Source organism: Lontra canadensis, unplaced genomic scaffold (genome assembly GCF_010015895.1).
Source record: "Lontra canadensis isolate GAN:19392208 unplaced genomic scaffold, GSC_riverotter_1.0 scaffold1, whole genome shotgun sequence".
NCBI classification, from domain to species: domain Eukaryota; kingdom Metazoa; phylum Chordata; class Mammalia; order Carnivora; family Mustelidae; genus Lontra; species Lontra canadensis.
The window spans coordinates 113,779,228-113,801,898 of NW_022630995.1; the positions used below are offsets into that span (position 1 = coordinate 113,779,228).

The 22,671-nt window shown below is 34.4% G+C and overlaps 1 protein-coding gene across 3 annotated transcripts in view; it reads right to left on the minus strand.

Moving 5' to 3' along the window:
• Positions 1-412: 412 nt before the first annotated feature.
• CCSER1 (coiled-coil serine rich protein 1) overlaps positions 413-22,671 on the minus strand; it is a 728,492-nt gene continuing 706,233 nt past the window's right edge. The window contains exons 10-11 of one of the 3 annotated variants that reach the window (XM_032861661.1): positions 1,188-1,229; positions 413-690 (exon numbers count right to left, since the gene is read on the minus strand). In XM_032861661.1, the coding sequence (XP_032717552.1) occupies positions 679-690; positions 1,188-1,229 (54 nt within the window). In that variant the 3' untranslated portion in view covers positions 413-678. Of the gene's footprint in view, positions 691-1,097; positions 1,230-4,592; positions 4,686-22,671 lie in introns of those variants that run through there. The other 2 variants (XM_032861643.1, XM_032861652.1) reach the window with 2 other exon arrangements.

Genomic DNA, 22,671 nt, shown 5'->3' on the forward strand with positions numbered 1-22,671 from the left:
AAAGAAAGAGATAAGAATAGGATTTCAAAATAAACTATAGAAAACTGTTGTATCTTAGGATAAAAGGATGCACTGAAGGGCAAAGTCAACAAGGACACATACAATGTTTTCATATAAATAAATAGATTTATAATTTTATTTTAACACCATCATTTAAACCCAGCATTTGATCATTCATATTGTATTACATAATGACTTGAATAATTTAAGAAATTTTATAACATAAATCTGAATGTTACTACAATTATAATTATTTCCTTGCCTGTTTACAAAATATAGAGAACTCCATAAAACCTGCTTTCTTCTCCTTAGCTCTGTGACTCTTCTGTTGGCCGTGCACCCTGCCCACAACACTGACCCACTTCTGGGCTGTGTCACTTACCCTTGTAATACACTACAATATTCAAGAGTGCCTGGTTGCCACCCAGCCATTTAATAATTAAAGGGAGCTATTACAGAAAGGCAACAAATAGGGACATACAGAAATCACGCAGCGATGCCAAGTCCAGGAGATAAGGGTTCTTTTATGATTCGGCTCAAGAAACTTCCTTTCATAGGAGGCCAGTCAGTAGCCAATACACTTTCTTTACATGTTTAGAGATATAAATATACTTTCTTGACTTTCTGTAGTTGGAAGAAGGCTCTTCATTATATATTTCATTTGAAGATAGACTGCTTTCATCTTTTGATCTCAATACAAGAAAAACAGACATAATTTAGTTCTTCAGAAGGAACTGTCCCCCTCAGGTAGGAGAAACTAGCACTGTCTTCAAACTTACCTAATGTGCACAGAATATGTGGCGAAATTAAATGAAGACTATTACCACAGAGACAAAGGATATGGATGACAAAGTGGAACAAAAAATGTGCACTGCCAAGTGGAATGTTACATTGAGAAATAGTTTGCATATAGAGATAATTTTTAAATAAGTCTTTTTTTTGTTGTCAAAATACAGTAACAATAAGGTGGGAATATTTGAGTTCAATCTTCATCTATCATTTTTTTGTACAATTGTGTACAAATGCAGAAAGTGTGAAATATTTGGTATGGAAACATTTCTGTATTACATACTCTGAGAAATAGCTAACATATGAAAGAAAGTTGATTTTATTTAATATTAAATATGTCACAGATTGGTGATACATTGCTTGTGGTCAAACAATTTCACCTAGGTTGAAATATGTACCGGTTTAAATAAAACTTCAGTGCATGTAGGATTCCACAGGGCCTTGAAAAGAAGAAAACAAAAGTAAATAAATGAATGACATCAAATCAATGAAATGAAATGAAATTTCATATGAAGATTTAAAACATATAAAACACCTAAAAAACACAGACCAAGAACTTTTAAATTTGTGATTTTCTAAGTCAAAGTTCCTATTAAAACTTATTGATATTTATTAGTAATGCTTACAGGTTTCCAATTAAATACATTTTATATGGTGTAAAAGAGGGAAGATCAATTGGAAAAATGTAATGATTTCCTCTGGTTTCATGAGTTAAAAAAAAAGTTTTACAACAACTTTTTCTTTTATGTATCTCTCAAGTGAAATGAGTTAAAGAAAACTAGGTAATTAAGTAATAGGTAAATCTCACATGTTTCTCCTGATATATTTCTAAAGCATAGTCACCACCCAAAGTCCTAAACACAAAACTCCAACCATTTCATATGCAGCAATTACTAGTTTTAACTTCTATGCTTTATTATAGTTTTAAGTGATGGAAATTAAAACATCTCATAATCTTTCACCTTCAAAAAAGAAAAAATAACTTACTGTGCTGATAATATGTATAAAAAAAGAAATACATAATCCAAGAAGTGTAGAATATACCTGCCCCTAAGGAATGTAGAATTTAGTTAGATATAAATGAATATAAAAAAGATAAGCCATGCTACAAGATTGATATATGACAATATAGGTTAGATGAGAATTTATATTAACAACTACAAGATAGTAAGTTATACAGCTGCTGACATAATTCTACAGAAAGAGAAATCACCCCTGATGAGGGAGCAGAAGGCTAGCTAAAGACAAAGCATAAACTGACACCCTGCAACTCCCCATACTCCCCCCAGCTCCTAGGTGGGACATGTGTAACATTCTTCCAGGAATCTCCCAACTAACTGTTAATACCTTGCTAGATGGGAAAACAACCTTAACTTGACAATGGCAAGGCCTCCAGTATTGTGTAGGTCAGTCGTCTTTAACAAATGGAAGTTCTTTTGAACCTTCCCTTTTCCTTATTTCCCTCAAGTCTAGAGTATATAATCACCATTCCCCAAGACGCCAGTGCAGCAGCTCTTTCTGCCCACGGGGATAAGCCACCATTTTGCATCAAAGACAACCCAAGAATTCTTAGTCCTCCGCTCTGGACCTCACCCCACCAAACCTATTCTATATTTCAAAACCCCACCAACCCCTGGTTGGGTAGTCAAATTAAGGGTATGAAATTGGAACAAGGCTGGACAAGAGATATATTACAGGGGAAGGGGTATTTCAGATAAAATGGTTAAAAACAGAACTTTAAACAACAGAGGCAAGAAATAACAATTTGCATTGGCAGAGTTTATGTGTAATAAAATGTTTATATTTGCAACATAAATAGGAAACAGTGTAATTTCAGCAGCTTTGGGTGCTGGCTTGAGGAAGGGGAATTTCATCTTTTAAGCCTTAGTGAGTCCTTAAGAGAGAGAGTTTTAAAGTAGAAATATAACACAATGTAAGGGGTGTGTGTGTGTGGTTTTTGTTTGTCTTGCAGATTTATTTGTGACGTTATATAAACTAGAATGTGGGAAGACAAGACGAAAACCAAACTGAGGAAGTGTCAGACCAGCAAGCATCACTGGAACTTTGACTATTTTTCAAATTCTGATTCCCCCCGTCAAGATGCTTGTTTCAGTCTGGTGAACAGCTGACCTTTCCTCAGATTATAGCTCAAAGACAACACAGTCAGAAAGAAAGGTCTTCCCCGATGAGACTTTTCCAAATTTAAACTCTCCTCTTCACCTGATTTATTGCCTAATCCTGTCGTTTTGCTTTTTTACATCATGACCATCACTGTGTGAAATTCTCTTAGTTCTGTAATTTCTAATGTATTGTCTATCTTATCACTAGAGTATGAGGTTTATGAAGAAATTTAACATGCCCCCAAATGGAGTCACTTTTCTGAAGTTCCACTAGAATTTAATAGCTAACCTAATTTCACCTCTCTGGACAGTGGAATTTTCAAAAGATCACTCTGAAATGTCCTGATCTGCATTAGTGAGGTAGTCTGCAAGATAAGACCCCATTCTATTCCCCCGAGGGAAGGTGACCTTGCCCAATACATTCTTCTTTTCTTTAGCTAAAACTTCCTTGTCCACCACTTTCAGTTCCGCCTATAAAAGCCTTCTACTACTAGTACAGCTCTTCAGAATTCCATTCTCTTTGGTAGATGGGATACTGCTTGATTAATGAATAATCACTGAATAAAGCCAATTAGATCTTCAGATTTACTGTACTGAATTTTGGTTTTTTTGCTTTTTTTTTTTTTTTAAGATTTTATTTAGTTATTTGACAGACAGATCACAAGTAGGCAAAGAGACAGGCAGAGAGAGAGAAAGGAGGAAGCATGCCCCCGGCCGAGCAGAGAGCCGAGCAGTTGATCCCAGGACCCTGAGATGATGACCCGAGCTGAAGGCAGAGGCCTTAACCCACTGAGCCACCCAGGTGCCCTGAATTTTGTTTTTTAACATTTGCCTATCTCCTGTTCACTGCTACAATCTCAGTGCCTAGGATACCACTTTTTAATTTTTATTTTTTTAATAACAGTATAAATGATAAAGGGTAAAGTAACTTGAGATTAAAGGAACCACAGGACTACAAGTACATGTTGAACACAGAAGTAGATCTTTATCTGCCACCCAAAAAAGAAAAAAAAATTTGTAGAAACTTTGTAGAAAATTTGTAGACTAACAAGCATTTCAGTACTTGTTCCCCAAATGCTAGTTGAATGAATGTGAAAAAACAGAGGGAATATACTGTTTTATTTTTGTATTTTGTAAACCTGGAATTCTGTTTTCCAGTGTATTTTAAGCCTCCCAACATTCACATTTTTAATAAAATTCTAACCCAGATCTACCTTTCAATTTCTAAAAAAGTTAGTAAAATGAAGGGAAAAATATTTTAATAGGTTGAACATGTTCAGAGACATGAATGTTGCTAAAATATATGATACTAACATTTTGCTTGCCATTAAAGTTTACAATATTGTTGTTCTCATCACGTGGCGAGGACAAAAAGCCTCAGTTCTCTGTCATTTTTTGCCACTAGAACATGGAGAGGACTGCAAGGAAATACAAAAGCTCAACTAATGAGGATAAATGTTTCCCCATGACTACAATGTAAGAAGAAAAGAAACTTGAAAGATATAATTCTTTTTTATGATTAACTACCCTGGAGATAATTGTAAATTAAGACAATCATTTACAAAACAGATTACCATCTTAGGTTTTAAAATACAATGAATTCAATATGCTGTCAAATTTGAGGAAAAAAACCTCCAATATTCAGTATTTTTAATAATTATATTTAAGAACAAAGTATCTTACTGCTTTGGTTCTTCAAAAATTTCCAATTTATTGAAATTTTGATTTTTCAAAATTCCCCTTGATAGGAAATTGTTTCATGTGAAAATGCTGTTCCTTAAAAGGAAAAAAAGAATTAAAAAGAAATGTAAAAAATGTTTAAAATGTTCATATGATCGAATGATATCCAGTACTTAAATTAGTAAGTAAAAAACATTAATTTATGAAACTCTTCAGGCCCCTGGGCCAACTTAGTCATATTTAAACTTTAGTATATACCCTTAGCTCATACGATTAACTAACCACTCTTTGTATATCAATAGATCATGCATTCTTTCCTAGAAAGAGCAGAGTACTTCTGCACATCGCAAAACAGAAACCAGACCCCCTTGCACAACCTCTGAGCACTGAGATAACCTCTATACCTGGCACCACTGAGTCTGCACATAATCAAGCAATACTACAGATCACAGCATCCCCTTCACTGATTAATGGCCCTAAACCCCTTTAAAAATCCCTGGCCCAGGCAGAAACCTTGAAGTTGGCCTTTCCCTTTCGACAAGAGTATACCTTCTCCCCAGATGATCAGCCTCCTAAATAAAGCTCATATTCCTCTCCAATCACACTTTTGAGTTTTGGCCTTTCCAGAGATGATGCTGAACTTGGGTTTTGATGACAAATTTTGGTGAGCCAGCATCCCTGTGGTAGCATCCCTGTGGCAGAATCCCTGGGAATCCCAAGGCAGAGTGGTTTGCTGTGGCAGTGCCAGGGCTCATCTGTCATTGGGTGGATGAAGTCGTTGGCCACAGCAGCATGCCAGGGTTTACTAGTTTGTTTGTGGAGCTAGTACCCTGGATGACATGGATTAGCAGCTCAGGGCTAGTTGGCCTTGGGAGGAAGCAGAGGGAAAGGGCCCACAGCTTCTGAGATTGTTTCTGTCTTGGGGAAACTCTGGGCTGATTCCCAACTGCAGCTAACTGCCAGTTTTGCTTTTTGGTTTGACTGAAGAGGAAAGGAGCGTTTGGGACAAGCTGATGAGCTTCTGGACTAGGTAAATCCATTGGAGTACACACTGTTGCAAGTTTCTCATTTGTGAAGCACTGTGTGGTTTTGTTTCATTGCCTATGCTTTTCCCATTAGGAAGGCACAGCTCTGGAGAGAAACTAAAAAGGACTTAATAACCATGGGTTTATTTGGATTTTGTATTGTGCTAAATTTGTGTATAATGGGAATTTCCCACCAAAGAGTCCACTGGGCTGAATTCTCAGTAAGTGGAAGGAATACAGCCAGAAATACATGACTAAAAGATGATTTTTATTTTAACACCATCTTGCCATGTATGTTAAGCTTAGAGGAATGATGGCCACCAAACGGCTCTCTTGGATTTTTACCTCCAATTTGGTTGTCTCTAGATAGAGGGTTTTGCTCTCTTAGCTTATCTATGAAGCCATTTGGTTCTGTGAGTGAAGCCCCCACCTTTTGGGGAGGAACAAATGCTATCATTGTTTCTCCTATGATCTTTCTGAACTTTTGCCTAGGAAGATGGGAGAGACTCCTACCATTTCTAAAGAAAGTCTATTAAGACCATAGTTTTGATAAATGGCACAAAGAGCTAAAAAGCAATCAAAAAGAAAACAAAAACAAAAAACTGGTTTTACAGAGAGAGGCAAAGACAAGGGAGTATTAGTCCAAATTTTGAATCTGCCTCCAGGCTTTCAGGCAACATTCTCGGCCTCTGCCTCCACTTCCTCTGGCTTCTGCACCACCATGGAAGTGACTCACATGGCCAGCTTCTATACTACCCTTAACGCCTCAGATGCCATTGACTTCTCTTTCCCCTACCCTTATTATCGAGGAACAAAGAGCCCCCCAAACTACAACCTTATGAGGTTCAAACTGGAGTACCTCCCAAATCAACATGAAGGGGTCCAGGGGCGTCCCTGGACTTAAACAACCTACTTCAGATTTCCTCACAGGTAAAAATTCCCAGTGCAGAACAAATTGATTGACTTTTTAGTCAACACAGTTACAACATATTTGATATTAAGGCTAATTCAAAGTTACTGGTTTAAATAAAACAGACATGTTACTGAGGTTATCAACACTGAATATGGTACAGCTAATCAGCTTTGTTGTACCTGTATTTATTAAATTCATGTTGTATCTGTTGCAGTTTGTCAACAAAGAGAGGACTTAAAATGATCGTTAATTTTCCCTGTCTCATACAGTTTTCTTGGGTAATTGTTAAGAACAAGTAACCTGAATAAGGCTTATAGTTTTCAAAATCTTTATAACCTGGATCATCAAAGTTTTCCTAAATTAAATGATAAACTGGGTTAAGTTCAGTAGATAATGAAGTCTTTTCCAAATAAGAATACTAAAGCACTCATTACTGAATGTAGATTTGTCTGGTTTTGGCTTCTAATTCCAGAGAAACAGGATAGTTGGGTCTATCACTAAACATGCTTTATTATTGCAGGTTGTACTCTGGGGAAAAAAAAGACAGCAACCATATTTCTAAAAATCTGAAAGTCTGAAAATGTATTCATAAATTTCTAGTCTAAAGAATTCTGCTTTAACAGTTCACAATTGGTTACTGCTTAGCTTTCACTGGAGACTAAAGTTTCTAAGAGTTAAAATTCTGATAAATGTAACTGAGATTGCTAGAAATGATAAGGTAAGCAACACTGTAGGCAAGAAAAGAAAGATGTGTTTTGGTAAGATGTAAGGCATGGGAATACATTTTTGTTGAGGGGGAAAAAATAAAGTAATTTTGTCCTAAAATGAGACTGATTATTTAGAGAGAATAGGCTTAAGACACAATCTGAATGTAAAAAGAAAGTTGTAGAAAGTTTGTGAAGGAAAATATTTGGAAAAAAATTCTAAGTGTGTTCAGGACTAAGATTGGAATTAATGAGTTTTAAAGTATACTAGGATAAGATTGAAATTCTGCTTTTCTTTTTGTTAAAAAGGAAGTCTTCTTGGATTGCTGGTCTGTTCTTGATAAGAAATTATAAACAAAGATTGTTTTCTTTCCTTTATCTCCCCAGAAAACCCAAATTCTAAGTTTTTTTTCTTTATCATGTCTTTGATTACTTAAGAGAACTGAAACTTCTCAATATTAAAGGCACTGACTTTTGTTAGCAACTATGTAATCTTCTGCAGAATCTTATAACCAGCTTAGTTAATCAGATAATATTGAATTTTAAAATGATCTGTAATCTTATTTAGGCATGTACTTTATAACTTTCTGAGGTTTTCAACAAACTTTCCAAGATCTGAATTCTAAATAATTAAATTTTTCTGACAAATTAGGCTTGCTAAGTTGGTATGTTAAGTTACCTGGGAAGCATTGTCAAACAAATGATGGTTAAGTCCTAGGTTATACTGTATGGCTAAATGCTGTAACTGTTCCAGAAAATACAGAAATTCCTAAAGTTTTAATATGTCCTCATGTAAGGTCATCACTTGACATGCTAATTATTGAAATGTTGCATGTCACAGAACTAACTGGATTTGTCAACTGCATTAAATGAACTCTCATCAGATCTTTAACCATGTCCATTTTTAATCTTTTGTCATTTATATGTTGTTCTGGTGCTCTTGAAGAATGTGTTTTGTCTTCAAGGAGATTCACGGAAAAGGACTTTCGAAAAATACACATTTCTGGTATCTTCAAGATCATAAAACTGAACTGGGTAAGAATTTCCAGAACCTAAGGAAAAGCTGAACTCAAACAGAACAAAATTAGTAACTTGGAACTAAATGAACTGAGGAAGAGGATTACAGTTTTTATGACTTGTCTGAAACATTAGTGGTCCTTTAATGTTTGTTCTTCTAGATTAAGGAAACTTTCTCTTAAGATATCTATGGTTTACAGAATATATTTTATTTTCTCCCTACCTCAGCTCTCCAGAAATCAGAAACTCCCCATGAAGTACTCTTTCATGGCAATTATAATTATTTACATAAGTTCAATAAGATTCTTATTGAATTCTTATTATAGTACACCACTGGAAACATTGGTTATATTACCAAGGCTTTGACTGTAATGTCACATTTGAGATAGACAAACATAGACTCAGATATGAACAGACAGCTTTAAGGAACAAAGACTGACTTTGTGGAGCCAACCTGGAGTATACTATATCTGTGGAGTTAGCTACGGACTTGTGGAAATAGCAGATGATTCCAGTTTCCTCATAAATGGGTAGAGGATGCACTTGGCGATGCCTATATCCTCAAACAAGTCTTCTCCCAGTTGCCAGTGATTCCTTATTATTAGGATATTGTTAAAGCTAGACATCAGGCAAAGAGGGCTTCTTGATATATATTTCCCCCCTTGGCATATTTGCCCCAGTAGCCACCTCTATCTTAGCCAAGAATTTAACCAAACCCAGCATGCAGCAATCTATAGATCTGAAAAGTGGTCTGCCAAAACTGAAGAGCCTTAGATGTCTTGACAGCAGCTCAAAGAGGGACATGTGTTTTCAGTAAGACAAAATGTTGCATATTCACATTACTTAAAAAATGTAATTGAAGCCATAAAAGATTTAAACAACCAAATCACTGCTACAGATGCCCTAGTTCTAGATTCCTTTAGCAGCTGGCTAACTTCAATTCCTTCCAAATGGAAATATATCCTATTAAGCATTACTATATTTGTTATTTTCTTTCCCCTTGGTTGTTGTTTGACTTTTTGTATTTGTCAAGGAGGAAATTGCACTAGTCATACTGGCTTAGAGATGCCCTTACTATTCCCTATGGTGGAAACACCAGAAACAAGATTCTCCCACACTGTGAAAATTTTCCACTCCAAAATCCCTAAATTATCCCTTATCAGCAGGGAGTAGCTACAGAAGAAGGACCTTTGCTTCTAATCCCATAGATATGAAATGATAAAACTGACAGTGAGGAACAGAAGCCACCTTGGCCCCTCTGGCAAACCTAGTAGTCTTTCAACTTTAACAAACACCCTTAGTTTGTGTGATTGATTAACAAATCTTTCTTTGTATGTCTATAGATCACGAATTTTTCTGTAGAAAGAACAGAACACTTCACATCATGAAACACAAACCAGACCACCTTGCACATGCCCCAGGCACTAAGGAACCAGACCCCTTTCTATAGTCCCTGAGCACTGAGATAATGTGTATAGCTGTCACCATGTGTCTGCACAGAATCAAGAAATATTATAGACCACTGCATCCCTTTTTACTGATTAACTGCCTTTAAATTCCTAGGCGGGCAGAAATCTCGGAGCTGGACTTTGGACAAGAGATCACTTTCTCCCCAGCTGGCCAGCCTTCTGAATAAAGCTCATATTACTTTCCAATCAACACTCTTTTTGAGTTTTGGCCTTTCCAGCCACAACAGTCAGCTAAACTTGGATTTCAGTAACAATTAGAGTAGGGTAATGTCCATTATATTTGAAATACCAAAATATATATGTTTATGTACATGTGGTATATTTACAGATAATATAGATAATTTATATTTATAGATAATGGTTCAGTGTTCATATATTTTAACATACTTGAAAATCAAAAAGGAGGAAAGCATTTAAAAGAGTAGAAAATACATATACTCACACCAAGTAATTTTTGTATATTTTTGTGATTCACATTAAGTTCCTTGTAGGTTCATATTTCTTACAGCTAAACGATGAGTCAAAACTTATGCTCCCTCAAAGAAGAAAAGGTAATCCTTTCAGACTCAGAGTTTGTAGCAACTTTCCCATAAATTCAGAAAGACTCTTAAGAGGCACTTTTGGAACAATATTGAGTGTTTTTTGTACTCTAAAAAGTTGAAAAACACTATTTCCAATTCTATATTAGTCTTTTCTTAAGCTTAAAAAATTGAACAATTTATCAGTTTTTAGGTAATACTTTATAATGCAAGAAAATACTGAACCTGTTTAGAGTATTTTTCTTTCTGAAAATTGTTCTTAATATCAGACTGTACCTTAAGTAAATTTTCCTTTAATTTGATGGATTAAATCCAAATCCATAATGAATTTACAAGCACGAAATTCATAAAATCACGACAAATCTGAAGTAATTTTGATATGTAAGAAAACCATGACTTTTAAGTATACAGAATTGTAAATTACACTCTTTTGTATAAATTGTCTCCACGGTGATTCAGCTTTATACATTTAAAATTCTAATTACGATTTTAACAATGTAGCATCACATGAGAGCAATTTCCTGGTACTCTTACCTCACAGAGCATGAGGTTAACGTTATGTGTGGCTCTCTTTTAGGAAACTTTCTGTAATGCAATAATATCCTGAAAATTCCGATGCTTTGCTTCTTTGGAAAAGTCAAACATTTATGGAACTGTTTTCTTTAGTTCTCTACACTATAAATTATTTTTAAAAATTTATGTCTTTATTTTGAAAACTAATAATCTAATAGTTTAATACCTTTTCTCCCTGAAATCATTACCTAGTTCTTTCACTAGAAGAAAATAAAAGCTAGTGAAAAGGAGAATTTTCAACCCCAAAATATGCCTCTTTGGCTTAAGGATTATCTTGACCTAGCTATTTTTAATAAATTACAAACATAGGAATGGTTCTTGAAAGTGAAAAGTTACCCTTTGTTAGAGACATTTACTTTTATAGGCAAAATCTCCATTTGTAAAGGTGTGTCCATCTTTATACTAGGAAGAGGAAGATGACCAAATGTCTGGAAACTCAGCAGTGGAGAAGGCACAGACCTAAACCTGCATAACAACTTTACCCTTATTTTTACTGTGTTCTTCCTGGTAATCTCTTATAACCTCCCATGAGCCCCAACATCCTTCTTTTGTCTTTAGCTGGAGATGGTATGTAAGGTGGTGGCCTGGCCATTTGGGGAAATTAATCCATTTTCCTGGGTATCTCACATGTATATGGGAAGTGTGTTACAAAACTTGTTTTCCTCCCATTAATCTTTTATTATAAGGGTGGTTTCAGGCAAGAACCTGGGGGGTTAGAGGAGAAATTATTTTTCCTCTACAGTTTGATGACCCCTACAGGGATCTGTTGAGGCACCATACTTGCTCTGGAGTCTGCAGATAGGATCCTGGAAAAATGGCAGAAGTTGGCAAAGGGTAAGAATTCTTACAAGTCAGCTCTCCCAGGTATCTGTCTCTCTCTGAAGTGCCTGGTCAAGAGAGGAAGATTAAAAATTCTTATCCCTTCTTTTCCTAATTTGGATTAAAAGGAGAAAATATTTGTGTGAACTAGTTCCTTGTGTATAGCGTCTTTGGTAAAGATTCTTGTTTTGAGTAATCTTGATTTCTATTGATCCTCTTTTCTTCCAGAGATGGCCATTGTTTTTGCTTGTTTGTTTTTGGTGTCTGTCTTTTTGTATTTTGTCATAAAAAGAACACAGCCTAGATGAGATTTTCCTTTTGTCTTGTTCTAGGTCATAAGAGTTTTTGGCTTTGTGACCAATGAGAACATTCTTTGGTCTTTGTCAGCTGGAAAATGAATGTGTCCACATGCATCTGGCATACAACCCAAGAGGCTATGGATCCCAGAAGCAGTATTCTCTTTGTCCAACTATGCCAGCTCTTAGGAGAGTTTGTCATAAAGAATCCTGGTCCATAAGTGGCCTTTGTAGTCTCAACCTTCATTGTCTCGTTAGAGCTAGAAAAGTCCCATTCCAGTATCATCACCTTGGTGTCACAGATTTAGAGAGTCTATGACTGGAGGCATCCCACATTCTCATTCTTATCACCTATGACAATAACATAAGTCTTTGCTTTCCAAGGCTAACTTTGAAAGTAAACTCTCTGGATCTCTTAAGAGCTTCATCTTTGCATCTTCCTTTGGGATGCCTCTTGAAATCATTGTTAAACCATAAAAAGCCCTTATTGGTTTGAGCTGCTATGGAGATTAATATAAGATCCTACTTGTCAATGGTCAAATGATGGATACTCTGGACTAAAAAACAAGCAAAAAAACACACCAAAAAAACTTCTATATTTGAAAAAAAAATTAGAGAGTTATTTTTCTACCGAACTGTCTTATTGGTTTCTACGGAAAAAAACAAATTGAAAGGAAGACAAAAGAAGTATAATGGTTTGTATTATGGACTCCCTTCACAAGATGAAAATATGAAATTTATTTGTTTTTGTTTTTATTTTTGTTTTTTAACCTGCACTTTCATGATACTGCCAAATTTAGAGAACAGAAAAATCAGAGGACATTCACAACCCCACTCACAGCAACCCTGCCTGGTGACTGAGATTCTTCCTTCCTGTGACTATACTATAGTTCTCAGACAAGCTGAAGGAATGTCACTCTACCTATTTCAAGGACATGTCAGTGGGCTGTAAGTAGAAAGGAAATTTAATTTTTCTTTTGCCTTTGTTTCCCACATGACTCTGACTAGAAAGCAAAGTTTATGTTTTACCAAAACAATTTTCTGTACTTTGTCTTTATCAAATCTTTGCTTAAGAAAACTGAATCTTCTTAGTATTAAAAGGAGCTAAGCTTTGCTCACAACTATGTATCCTTCTGTACTTACCTTTAAAAATGTTTGTCACTTTGGTTAAATATTGTTTCATAATGATCCATGATCCTATTTAGTCATGTGCCCAAACTTCTTTATATTTTTGACAAATTTCCCCAAATCAAATTCTAAATGAAGTCCTCTCGACCTTTGAGATATTTCAGAAAGTCCTTGGAATATGTTAAAGAATCATTCTCCTTGGAAAAGAGATCTTAAGCTAGTTATACTATGTTAAATTATATAGGAAGCATTGCCAAATTAATGATGCTAAACCTTCTTAGCTTCTATCTGAATGGATATATGTTGTTAATATTAGTGTTCCTGAAGTTCTATAAAATGTCTAGAAATTTGGTATGTTCTGGTATAAAGTTTTCATTTGTAATTATAGTTATTATCTTGAAAAGCATATCATGGGAATAACCACATTTCTTTGTCAATTATGTTGCCATGAACTCTCATCAGAACTTAACCCATAGCTATTTTTAAGTGTTTCTGTCATTTACAGATAATTATTGTTTTATTCTAATGTTTTTACTAAAAGTGCTTATCTTAAGAATTAAGAATCCTTAATCTTTTTGAAGAAAAGGACTCTGACAGGGGTGCCTGGATGGCTCAGTTGGTTAAGCATCTGCCTTTGGCTCAGGTCATGATCCTGGAATCCTGGGATGGAGCCCCATGTCTGAGGGGAAACTGCTTCTCTCTCTGACCCTCCCCCTGCTAGTGCTCTAACAAAAAAATAAAATCTTAAGAAAAAAAAAAAGAATAGAAAAGAGAAGGACTCTAACAGGTACTCTAGAATATAGATTTCTGATCATTTCAAGACCATAAAACTGAACTGGGTAGAACCAACAGAAAACCAAGTAGAACAAGAATAACTTGGAGCTGAATAAACTCATGAAACTTAAAATACTTATGACTTGGTTTGAAACACTGTGATTCTTTAATGTTTTGCTTTTTCTAGATTTAAGGAAACTTTTATCTTTTCCATTAAGCTAAGTATAAATTACAACAATTTGGTAAAGTATGCTTTTGTGAACAAAGATGAAACAATTACTTTTTCTCCCTATCTGATCCCTCTAGAATTTGAAACTCTTAGTGATTATTCTTATTTTCATGGCAATGTATTTATAGGCATAAGTTTAAGCAGAATCTGTTCTAAGAATGTGCTTCTACAACTGGACACATCGGTTATATTACTAAAGCTTTGACTGGAATGTCATATTTGAGAATATGCATAGAATTAAACATAACCAGACAGCTTCAAGCAACTAAGTTTCAGTTTATGGAGTCAATAAAACTCCTTGGAAAAGCAGGTTGGTACCTTGCTTACAGGGACCCCAGCAGTCTTAACCAAAACCTTAGGTTATTTTGGGAACCTCAAGAAGTGAGAAATTAACCAAATTAACCAAAGTCTCTGAGCACTGCATGCAGAGTCTGATGGTAAGTCTTTGGTTTGGCTTCATAACCTCAAGGCAGGCTTTTTAAAAGTTCAATCTAAAATTCCCTACAAAAGTTCCAGCAAAGCAGACCTAAAAAGAACTAATATATTCAATCACTATTCTTCCCACACCTATGTAAAGAATTAAGTTTAGTAAGACTAAACTTATTTTGCAAACAAATTAGTCCTACTGTGATTATCTTTGGCAAAAATGAGGGTGATTATAGAGAAAATTATGTTTCGGTAGTACACCTTTGTGGATATTAGAGGCTGGCCTAGTTTACTGTCTTAGGAATTTTGTTTTCTACTTGTAAACTGGACTGGATCCTGAATTCTAACAGTTTCCTCAAATATCTCACTATAACTCTTCAAACTATTTCCCAGTTTTCCCCCCACCATTCTAACTTGAAATGACTAAGAAGAAAAACTGCCCTTCTCCCAAAGCTCTGCAAACTGAATGTAAACAACTTGACATAAACTTAAGAGAAATCACCACAACAGCTCATATAGACAACCTCTGTCCCTGCTGATATGTCAGCCACTCAAAGTTCACCAACAACTGACAACACCATAGACACTCAAACTTTGAAAGATGATTTGAACCCAACATATAGTAATTTCCATTGGCTGCCCTGGTCTCACACACTGGGTTATAGTGTGTACTACCTGTTAAACCTGTTTATCTTTTTTTATAGAAACACATCTTATTAAATACCTGACTGCTAGCACAATACAGGACTCACTTTGGGAGACCCTCTACAAGACGACCTCCTAAAATGAGACAGAGCAGTTTAACTGAACGGACCTATTCTCAGGACTCAGACATGGGTTCAGTGGAATCACGGAACAATCTATCAACTCAGGTTCTGGACTGTAAAACTTCTTGGGGAAGTTTCAAGGTGAAATTGAAGGGAAGTACAATATGCTTTGGTATAATTTGAACTGGTAATTCTTAAGAGGCTGCAGACACAAGGATAGCTCTCAAGTAGAAGCAGAAGTTACCATTTTGTAGAGGTCATTTATACTTAAAAGGGAAATCCCCATTTGAGAAGGTGTCTCTCTTTCTGTGCTAGGAAAAGTAGATGACCAAAATCTCTAGCAACTCTAATCAAGAGGAAGGCATAGACTTAAATTGCATAATAACTTCACTCTTGTTCACTGTGTTCTTCTTGATAACCTTCCACAGCTGGCCTCTTCAACCCCCAACATCTTTCTTTCATCTCTACCTGGAGATGGTATTTAAGGTGATGACTTGGGCCATTTCAGAAGTCAGCTTAGTTTTCCTAGGTATCTCCTGCATATATAGGAGGTATATATATTACTGAACTTCTGTTTTTCTCCTGTTAATCTCTCTTTTATCACAGAGGTCTCAGTCAGGAAATTAGAAGGATGGAGGAAAAATTACTCCCTCCCCCCAGCTCTAGCTCCCCCCAACCCCAACATACACACTAGGTATTCTCAAGTCCCAAAGCATGAGTCAAGTGCTTGAGAAGCTTTTGGATGGAGCAAGACCACTATGATGGCTAATGATCTTTACAGATATTATCCTTTTGTGCTGCTAAATCAAGTACAAGTAGGAGGGTTGTGAGAGAATAGCAAATCACACAAGAAAACTGAAGGAAAAAATAAATTAAATCTGATAGCCTAATGACACAAAGGCTCAACTGTATGAAAAAACAGAGTAGCCATCAGGTGGTATAGTGAAAAAAACACCCCAAAACCCAACACTGTCATACCTATGGAATGGCAAAATCTGTCATTACTGTTTCAGTTTAGAATATATAGTTTCACAATTTCTGCATATTGAAAAAGTAATATTTCTATATAATCAAAGTGATTTTTACTTTTAAAAGAAAATACCTTAATATTAATTTATCCTAATAAAGTTAGGTAACAAATAGTTGTATAAATATGATTTGATATTAAAATGCAAATAACCATTTTAAACACTGTATTAGTGTATAGCAGGATTTCTGTAAATTATTATATACATGCAAAGTTAATACATTTGCATCTAATCTTAACTTCTATAATAAGTACAAACAGTCAATAAAAGTAGATTGTTTTGCACCTGTATCATGCGTTTGTGTCAGTGTTCAGAGACTGTGTGTTTTGATGGATGTCTGTGTATGTGTGCATGTGTGCACAGTTTCAATACATTTGCATATATTTAAATAGTAAATAGTAAATTTGCTTATCCAGATTTTTCTTGAATGTAGACCACATTAAAGGAAAGCACTGCTTTCCTTAGACATGAATTAATATAAATCAACAAAGATATATGTTGACCAAGTACCTGAGCAAAGTTTTAGAACTTAAATTAATATAAATTACATTATCAAATGATCTATCACAACCCCTAACTTAGGAAATAAAGTTGGGTCTGAACCTGTTAAACCCCTAGGGCCTGACTGGGCCTGCTTAGCCAGAGTGACTCCATGTTGCCTCGGTAGCCATTTTGTTGCCTAGGTAGCCATTTTGTTGTTGCCAAGTTGCCTAGGTAGCATCATCTTTTATCTTTAGCTGGAGGTTGTATTTAAGATGGTGATGTGGACCATTTCAGGGAGGTGTTCAGTTTTCCTGGGTATTTCCCATTTGTACAGGAGGTATACATGTCACTAAGCTTGTTTTTCTCCTGTTTTTTTGTTTGTTGGTTGGTTTCTTTCTGTCTCTCCTGTTTGTTTTTAAAAATAGGTCTCATCCAAGAACCTAGAAGAGTAGAGGGAAAGTTATTTTTCCTCCCCACATAAGATATATAAAATTTGTATTTCTGTGTGTTCTTTTATTGTTTCATTTTGATGAATATTTTTACAATTACAAGCACTTTTTTTTTAAATACCTATCCTTGCTATTTTTCCCAAAGGATTTCAACTATGAATTCTCTTAACAAAAGGGTTATCAGTTAAGTCATACTGATTCTATGCAGTCAGAGCTGAAATAAAGATCTGGAGGCATTCCAGGAATGATCTACCTCCCATATAAAAATTCAGGATTTTAGAAGGAATCATTTAATGTAATATTATAAAGAAAACTGCATGTTGGAACTCATGTTTTAGAATTACTGGTTATCTTTGCTGATTTTCATTTAATGCTTTGTTCTAAAAGGCCAATTTGAAACATTTGTTAGATGTAACAAAATGGTACAGAATAATGTAGAATAAAAATATGCACTTCTGTATTTGTGAATAAAACAATTTATACTGATTTGTTATAGGTCTTTAGGATTATAAAAATAACATGAGAGTCCTTTAGCTAATCTGTTCATTTATTTTCTCACCAAGTAACTATTGAGTGCTTTTTACATTTGTTGGCTTTAGTGGCACACCTCTGATAAATGGAATGTGCTGATATACAATGAAGTCTAATTAGACATTTAAAGTATCTAAATTCAGCTCTGCCTGATCTGGGAGAAGAGTGGTACAGGGAGAGGAGAAGGTAGACAGAGCCTATGCAAAAAAAAAAAAAAAAAAAAAAGGAAAAGTGAATACAATTTACATGGTGTGGCTGATAGGACCTAGCTTTCTTCTCAGTGCTTCTGCTAAGTGGGTATGATAGGAGGAGCCTGAGTAGGCTGTTTCCACAGGTGGTCAGTGTTCCCCTAGTGTGAATCTCTTGATGTCTAGGGTATAATGGTACAGAATGCATTTTTTCATACTACATGGCCTACAATTGAAGCCAACTACTCTCACCCAGCACTGCAGCAAAGATAAAGCAATTTTTTATTATTGACTGAGAGTCTTTGAGGGGTATTCAAGGAGCATATCATAGAAATATTTCTGACTAAATGCGATTTTTACCATGCCACCTTCAAGCCTCAAATCTCACCTTCAGACCAGCCTAGATCACCCTGTTTAACTTTTTTTATCATACCCTTGACCTTCACCCCTACATTCACTATTACTTCCCTGTGCATTTTTTCCTTTTTATATTGCACCTAAAACTTTCTGACATATTATATGCTTTCCTTATATTTATTATTTATTATAAGTATGCTTTCAAAAAATGTAGGCTCCATGAGGAAATAGCTGTGGTTTGATTAAAGGATGTATCCTAAGTACCTAGGACAGAGCCTGGCTTCCATGGGGCACTTAGTATTTGTTGAATAATTGCATGTATGGATTTTCAAAAGTGATGCCCTTAAAACCTCCCCACAGGATAAGCTGTGATTCTTCCACTAAGTATTAATAAGCACTTGTGGCAGCTGATCATATATCTTGTGTTTTTAATCAGTGTTTTTTTTCTGAAACTTATCCTTAATGTAATATGAAAAACTGTGATTCACAAGAAAACTTGGAATATATCAGTTTTTAAACTTGATTTTTTAAAACTTATAAAAACAAACAGAAATACTTGGTATAAGTGAATAAAAACAAATGAAGTATATGGGGAGAAGGCACTCATCTGCTAAATGCTGGGGCACACTGACATGATCAGAAGTACTGAGCTTATGAAAAATAACAGCAACGACTGGATCAAAAATAAACAGCTTTAACAAACTACGGATTATTAGTTACTGAACTAGAAAGCCTAATAGATAATTATTCAATTCTTACAATTAGCCTTAATCCACAGGTTGACATAATATAGTTGCATAGCACAATATGCTCTCTTGCTCTATCTAATAGCTAATAAAACAATTATGGTAAAAACTAATCATTCTTGAGGAACTTGGGTGGCTCAGTCAGTTAAGCATCTGCCTTTGGTTCAGGTCATAAATCCACAGTCCTGGGATCGAGCACCAGGTCGGGCTCCTTGCTCATTGGTGAGCCTGCTTCTCCCTCACCTCTCCACTTGTGCTCTCTCTCTCTCAAATAAATAAAATCTTTAAAACCAAACCAAACCCAAACTAATCATTCTTACTCCTTCCATGATGAACTATTCTCGTATTTGTTAGAATTCCTGTACACTATTAACTGTATTAGGAGAGCCTCCAAAATGAAATCTAAGTAGTACAGACTGAGAATATTGAGATAACTGCATTAAGTTTTTCCTTCAAAATATGTATCCATAATGCAACTAGTATTATTTTCCTAGCATATAAGTAGAAAACTTCATTTATAAAGCAAATTCCATCATTTGGAAACTATGTTAAAATCTGTGAAAAGTATATAGTGGTATGATCATACTTTTCTAAAGTGAGTTACGCTTCACTCACACATGACTCCGACAAAATGTATGTGTGATGCCACAACCCAGTTTTAAGTAGCCAAGTAAAACCATTAATGATATTAAGACTAATGTGCTTAATAATATTTGATAAAATAATAAAATCAAAACTCTTAAAGAAATATGAACAAAAACTGCAAGTTCAATACTAATAAACACTTATTAAACATAAGTATAAAATATATGCTGATTAGAGGAAGACTCGTCTAGAGACTCTGATTGGTCTGAGTCAAGTTCAGGCACTAACTGAAAATTGGCACTTAACGTAAATCAACTACATTTAAAAAGATAACTTTCTGTAGAACATCAAAAAGAAGTTAAACAAAACAAGACTAAACAAACCTCTCCACACAGATGCCCAGTTTTAAAAAAGTACCTGAATTTTTACCCTGTTAGAATATAAATCTTCACTATATTTTGTTTTTTCATTCCCAACTATTTAAACCAAAAATGGGAGTTCAAGCTCCTGCAAATATTTTGAACTACTACATTCAAAAAATAATCACAGATAGCTTATGTTCTGTCCTGAAGTATTTATTTATATAATTAATGTAATCAGAAAATACTTACCTCTTAGTGTAATCTTGCAATTGGCAACATTGTTACTTGACTATATCTATTCATCTTTTATCCTGTTTTAATAACACAAGTGACACCTAAGAAATTATTTTTGATCTTTCAATAAACTAAGCCAGTGTAGATAGAGGAAGGTGAAAGCAGTTGAATTGCCATTGATTACAGAAGATAGATTCATCACTTATTTAACAATGTCCCTCATCATCACAGGAACCATTGTATTTACAGGACTTTGCTGAGACACTCTGAATTTATTTTTAAATTATTTTTGTCCTATGCATTAGAAATCAAAGCATGCTATACACGAACATTAGTTTCAAGTCTCCTGATATGTCTATTACAAGAAAGAAGTAGTTTCTTATGTGGATCTTTGAATTTATTCACTGTAGTGGATTTTCAGAAATTTCTTTTAATATTTTTCATTATAATTCATGTCTTTCAATATTCCCTATTTTAAGGAAATTTAAAAATATTTCCTATTTTAAGCAAAATGTATAGTTACAACTATCTTCCCAAGAAAATTATATTAACAGATACTGGTAGTCTCTTCTATTCTGACATTTGTATCATTGAAACATGATCCATATTGATCTCTAAGGAACAATTTGTGGCTAATATTGACAGCTTTAGAGAGCAAGCAAGAGAGTATAAGTATCCTTCATCATGTACAAGATTTCTACAACATTTTTCATATTTTCTCTGACAAATACTATTGCAAATTGTTAAGTTAGCTACTGTACATATGTGAATATATATGAAAAAACAAAATAATGTCAGACTATTTCCTGTGAAAAATGTGAGCAAATATTTTAAGTCAAAGGATAATCAATTATTCTTAGTGCATATGAGAAAGTGAAAAATTTACAGATACCGAAAAGTATAGAAACTATATCCCAGTCATAGAAAATAAAAATACATTGTTGATGAGTCATATATTCCCAACAGTCACACAATCTATCACATTTAAAATGCTTCACCTATTTATAATTTGTTTTTCTTTAAATATTTCCTTCCCCAATGTTTTCCATACAAAATGCCCCAAAGTCTATGGTAACAGTTACATCCAGTTAGTGCTATGAGGTTCTATACGCATATCTTTGGCAATTCCATTCTGATTCTGATGATTATATCTTAGAATCTATCATCAGGAAATGTAAAATATGAAACCTTTAGAACAGATTATTACTGTATGTTAATGACTATCTAAGTCCCACCAAACACCTATGCAAAGGGATCCTGAAAGGATTCACATCAACTAAATAAATAAATAAATAAATAAATAAGAAAGGACTCACTATCAAGAAATTATTCTTAGCCTTAATGCACCCCATTAAAATACATTAAATTCTCACTGTCAGATATGAAAAGAAGCTAGGAACAATGAAGATTTAATAAGGATTATTTATGTTCATGGATCTATTTTATAAATTTTTATTTAAATGTTTAGAGAACTATGTAATATTAATAAAAGAAACCTCACAGAAACAAGAACATAATGGGGCATCGAGAGGCAAATACACAAGACACAGTTTAGTTATTTCCCACAGGTACCACTCATCTCTTAGCAACTATTTCTCACTTGCAGTCACTAATAATGCTACTGATCTCACATTCTATCTTTATATTCAGTCCTTTAGAAATTTGGAACTGGGTCTCCCAACCATCATTTACTTATTGAGTAAAGTGGAATATTTGAGTCCCAATACATATGTATTTTCCTCTTTCCTTGTTGAAGAATATGTTACTTTTAATAATAATAGTAGTGAACAAGTGACTTCACTTTTCTGGAATTCAGTTAACTTATAATTTTGTTATGCTGGAATATGATTTAATGGAAACTATTAATTTATTAGTCTTATTGGACAACTGGCTTGCAGATTTAAAAAGATATAGGTTGTTATTTGTAAAATACAGACTGAGTCTATAACCTAGGTACTGATATACAAATAATATGTAACAAAAAACTTTAAATAGGGAAAAAACCTCCTTCAAAAGAGATAAATATTAAAATACTTGTGGTAAATCCCCTTTGAACTTAGAAATCATTTCTATTTTAAAATATGAAACATTAATACCATTTAAATCATATATGTAACACTGGAATTCAAGCAAGAACTACTGTAGTCACAATATTCATGTCTAGAATATTTAGGTGTCTATAATAAACATAAAATGAATGTAGCAGAAAAATTCAAAAGAAAAGCAAGCTTTTAATGTTGTTTTTTAAATTAAAAAAATATATAAATAGCTGAAAACAATTTGTGCTAGAATTCGAAACTTTAGTTTACTTCCTAATAGAGACAAGTAGTTTTATGTCAAATACAGCAACATAATTTGCAAGGAAACACAAAAGTAACATTTATATCTATGTTATTTAATTTAATGAGGACCTGCAGATAAACTTACATTTTATTATTAT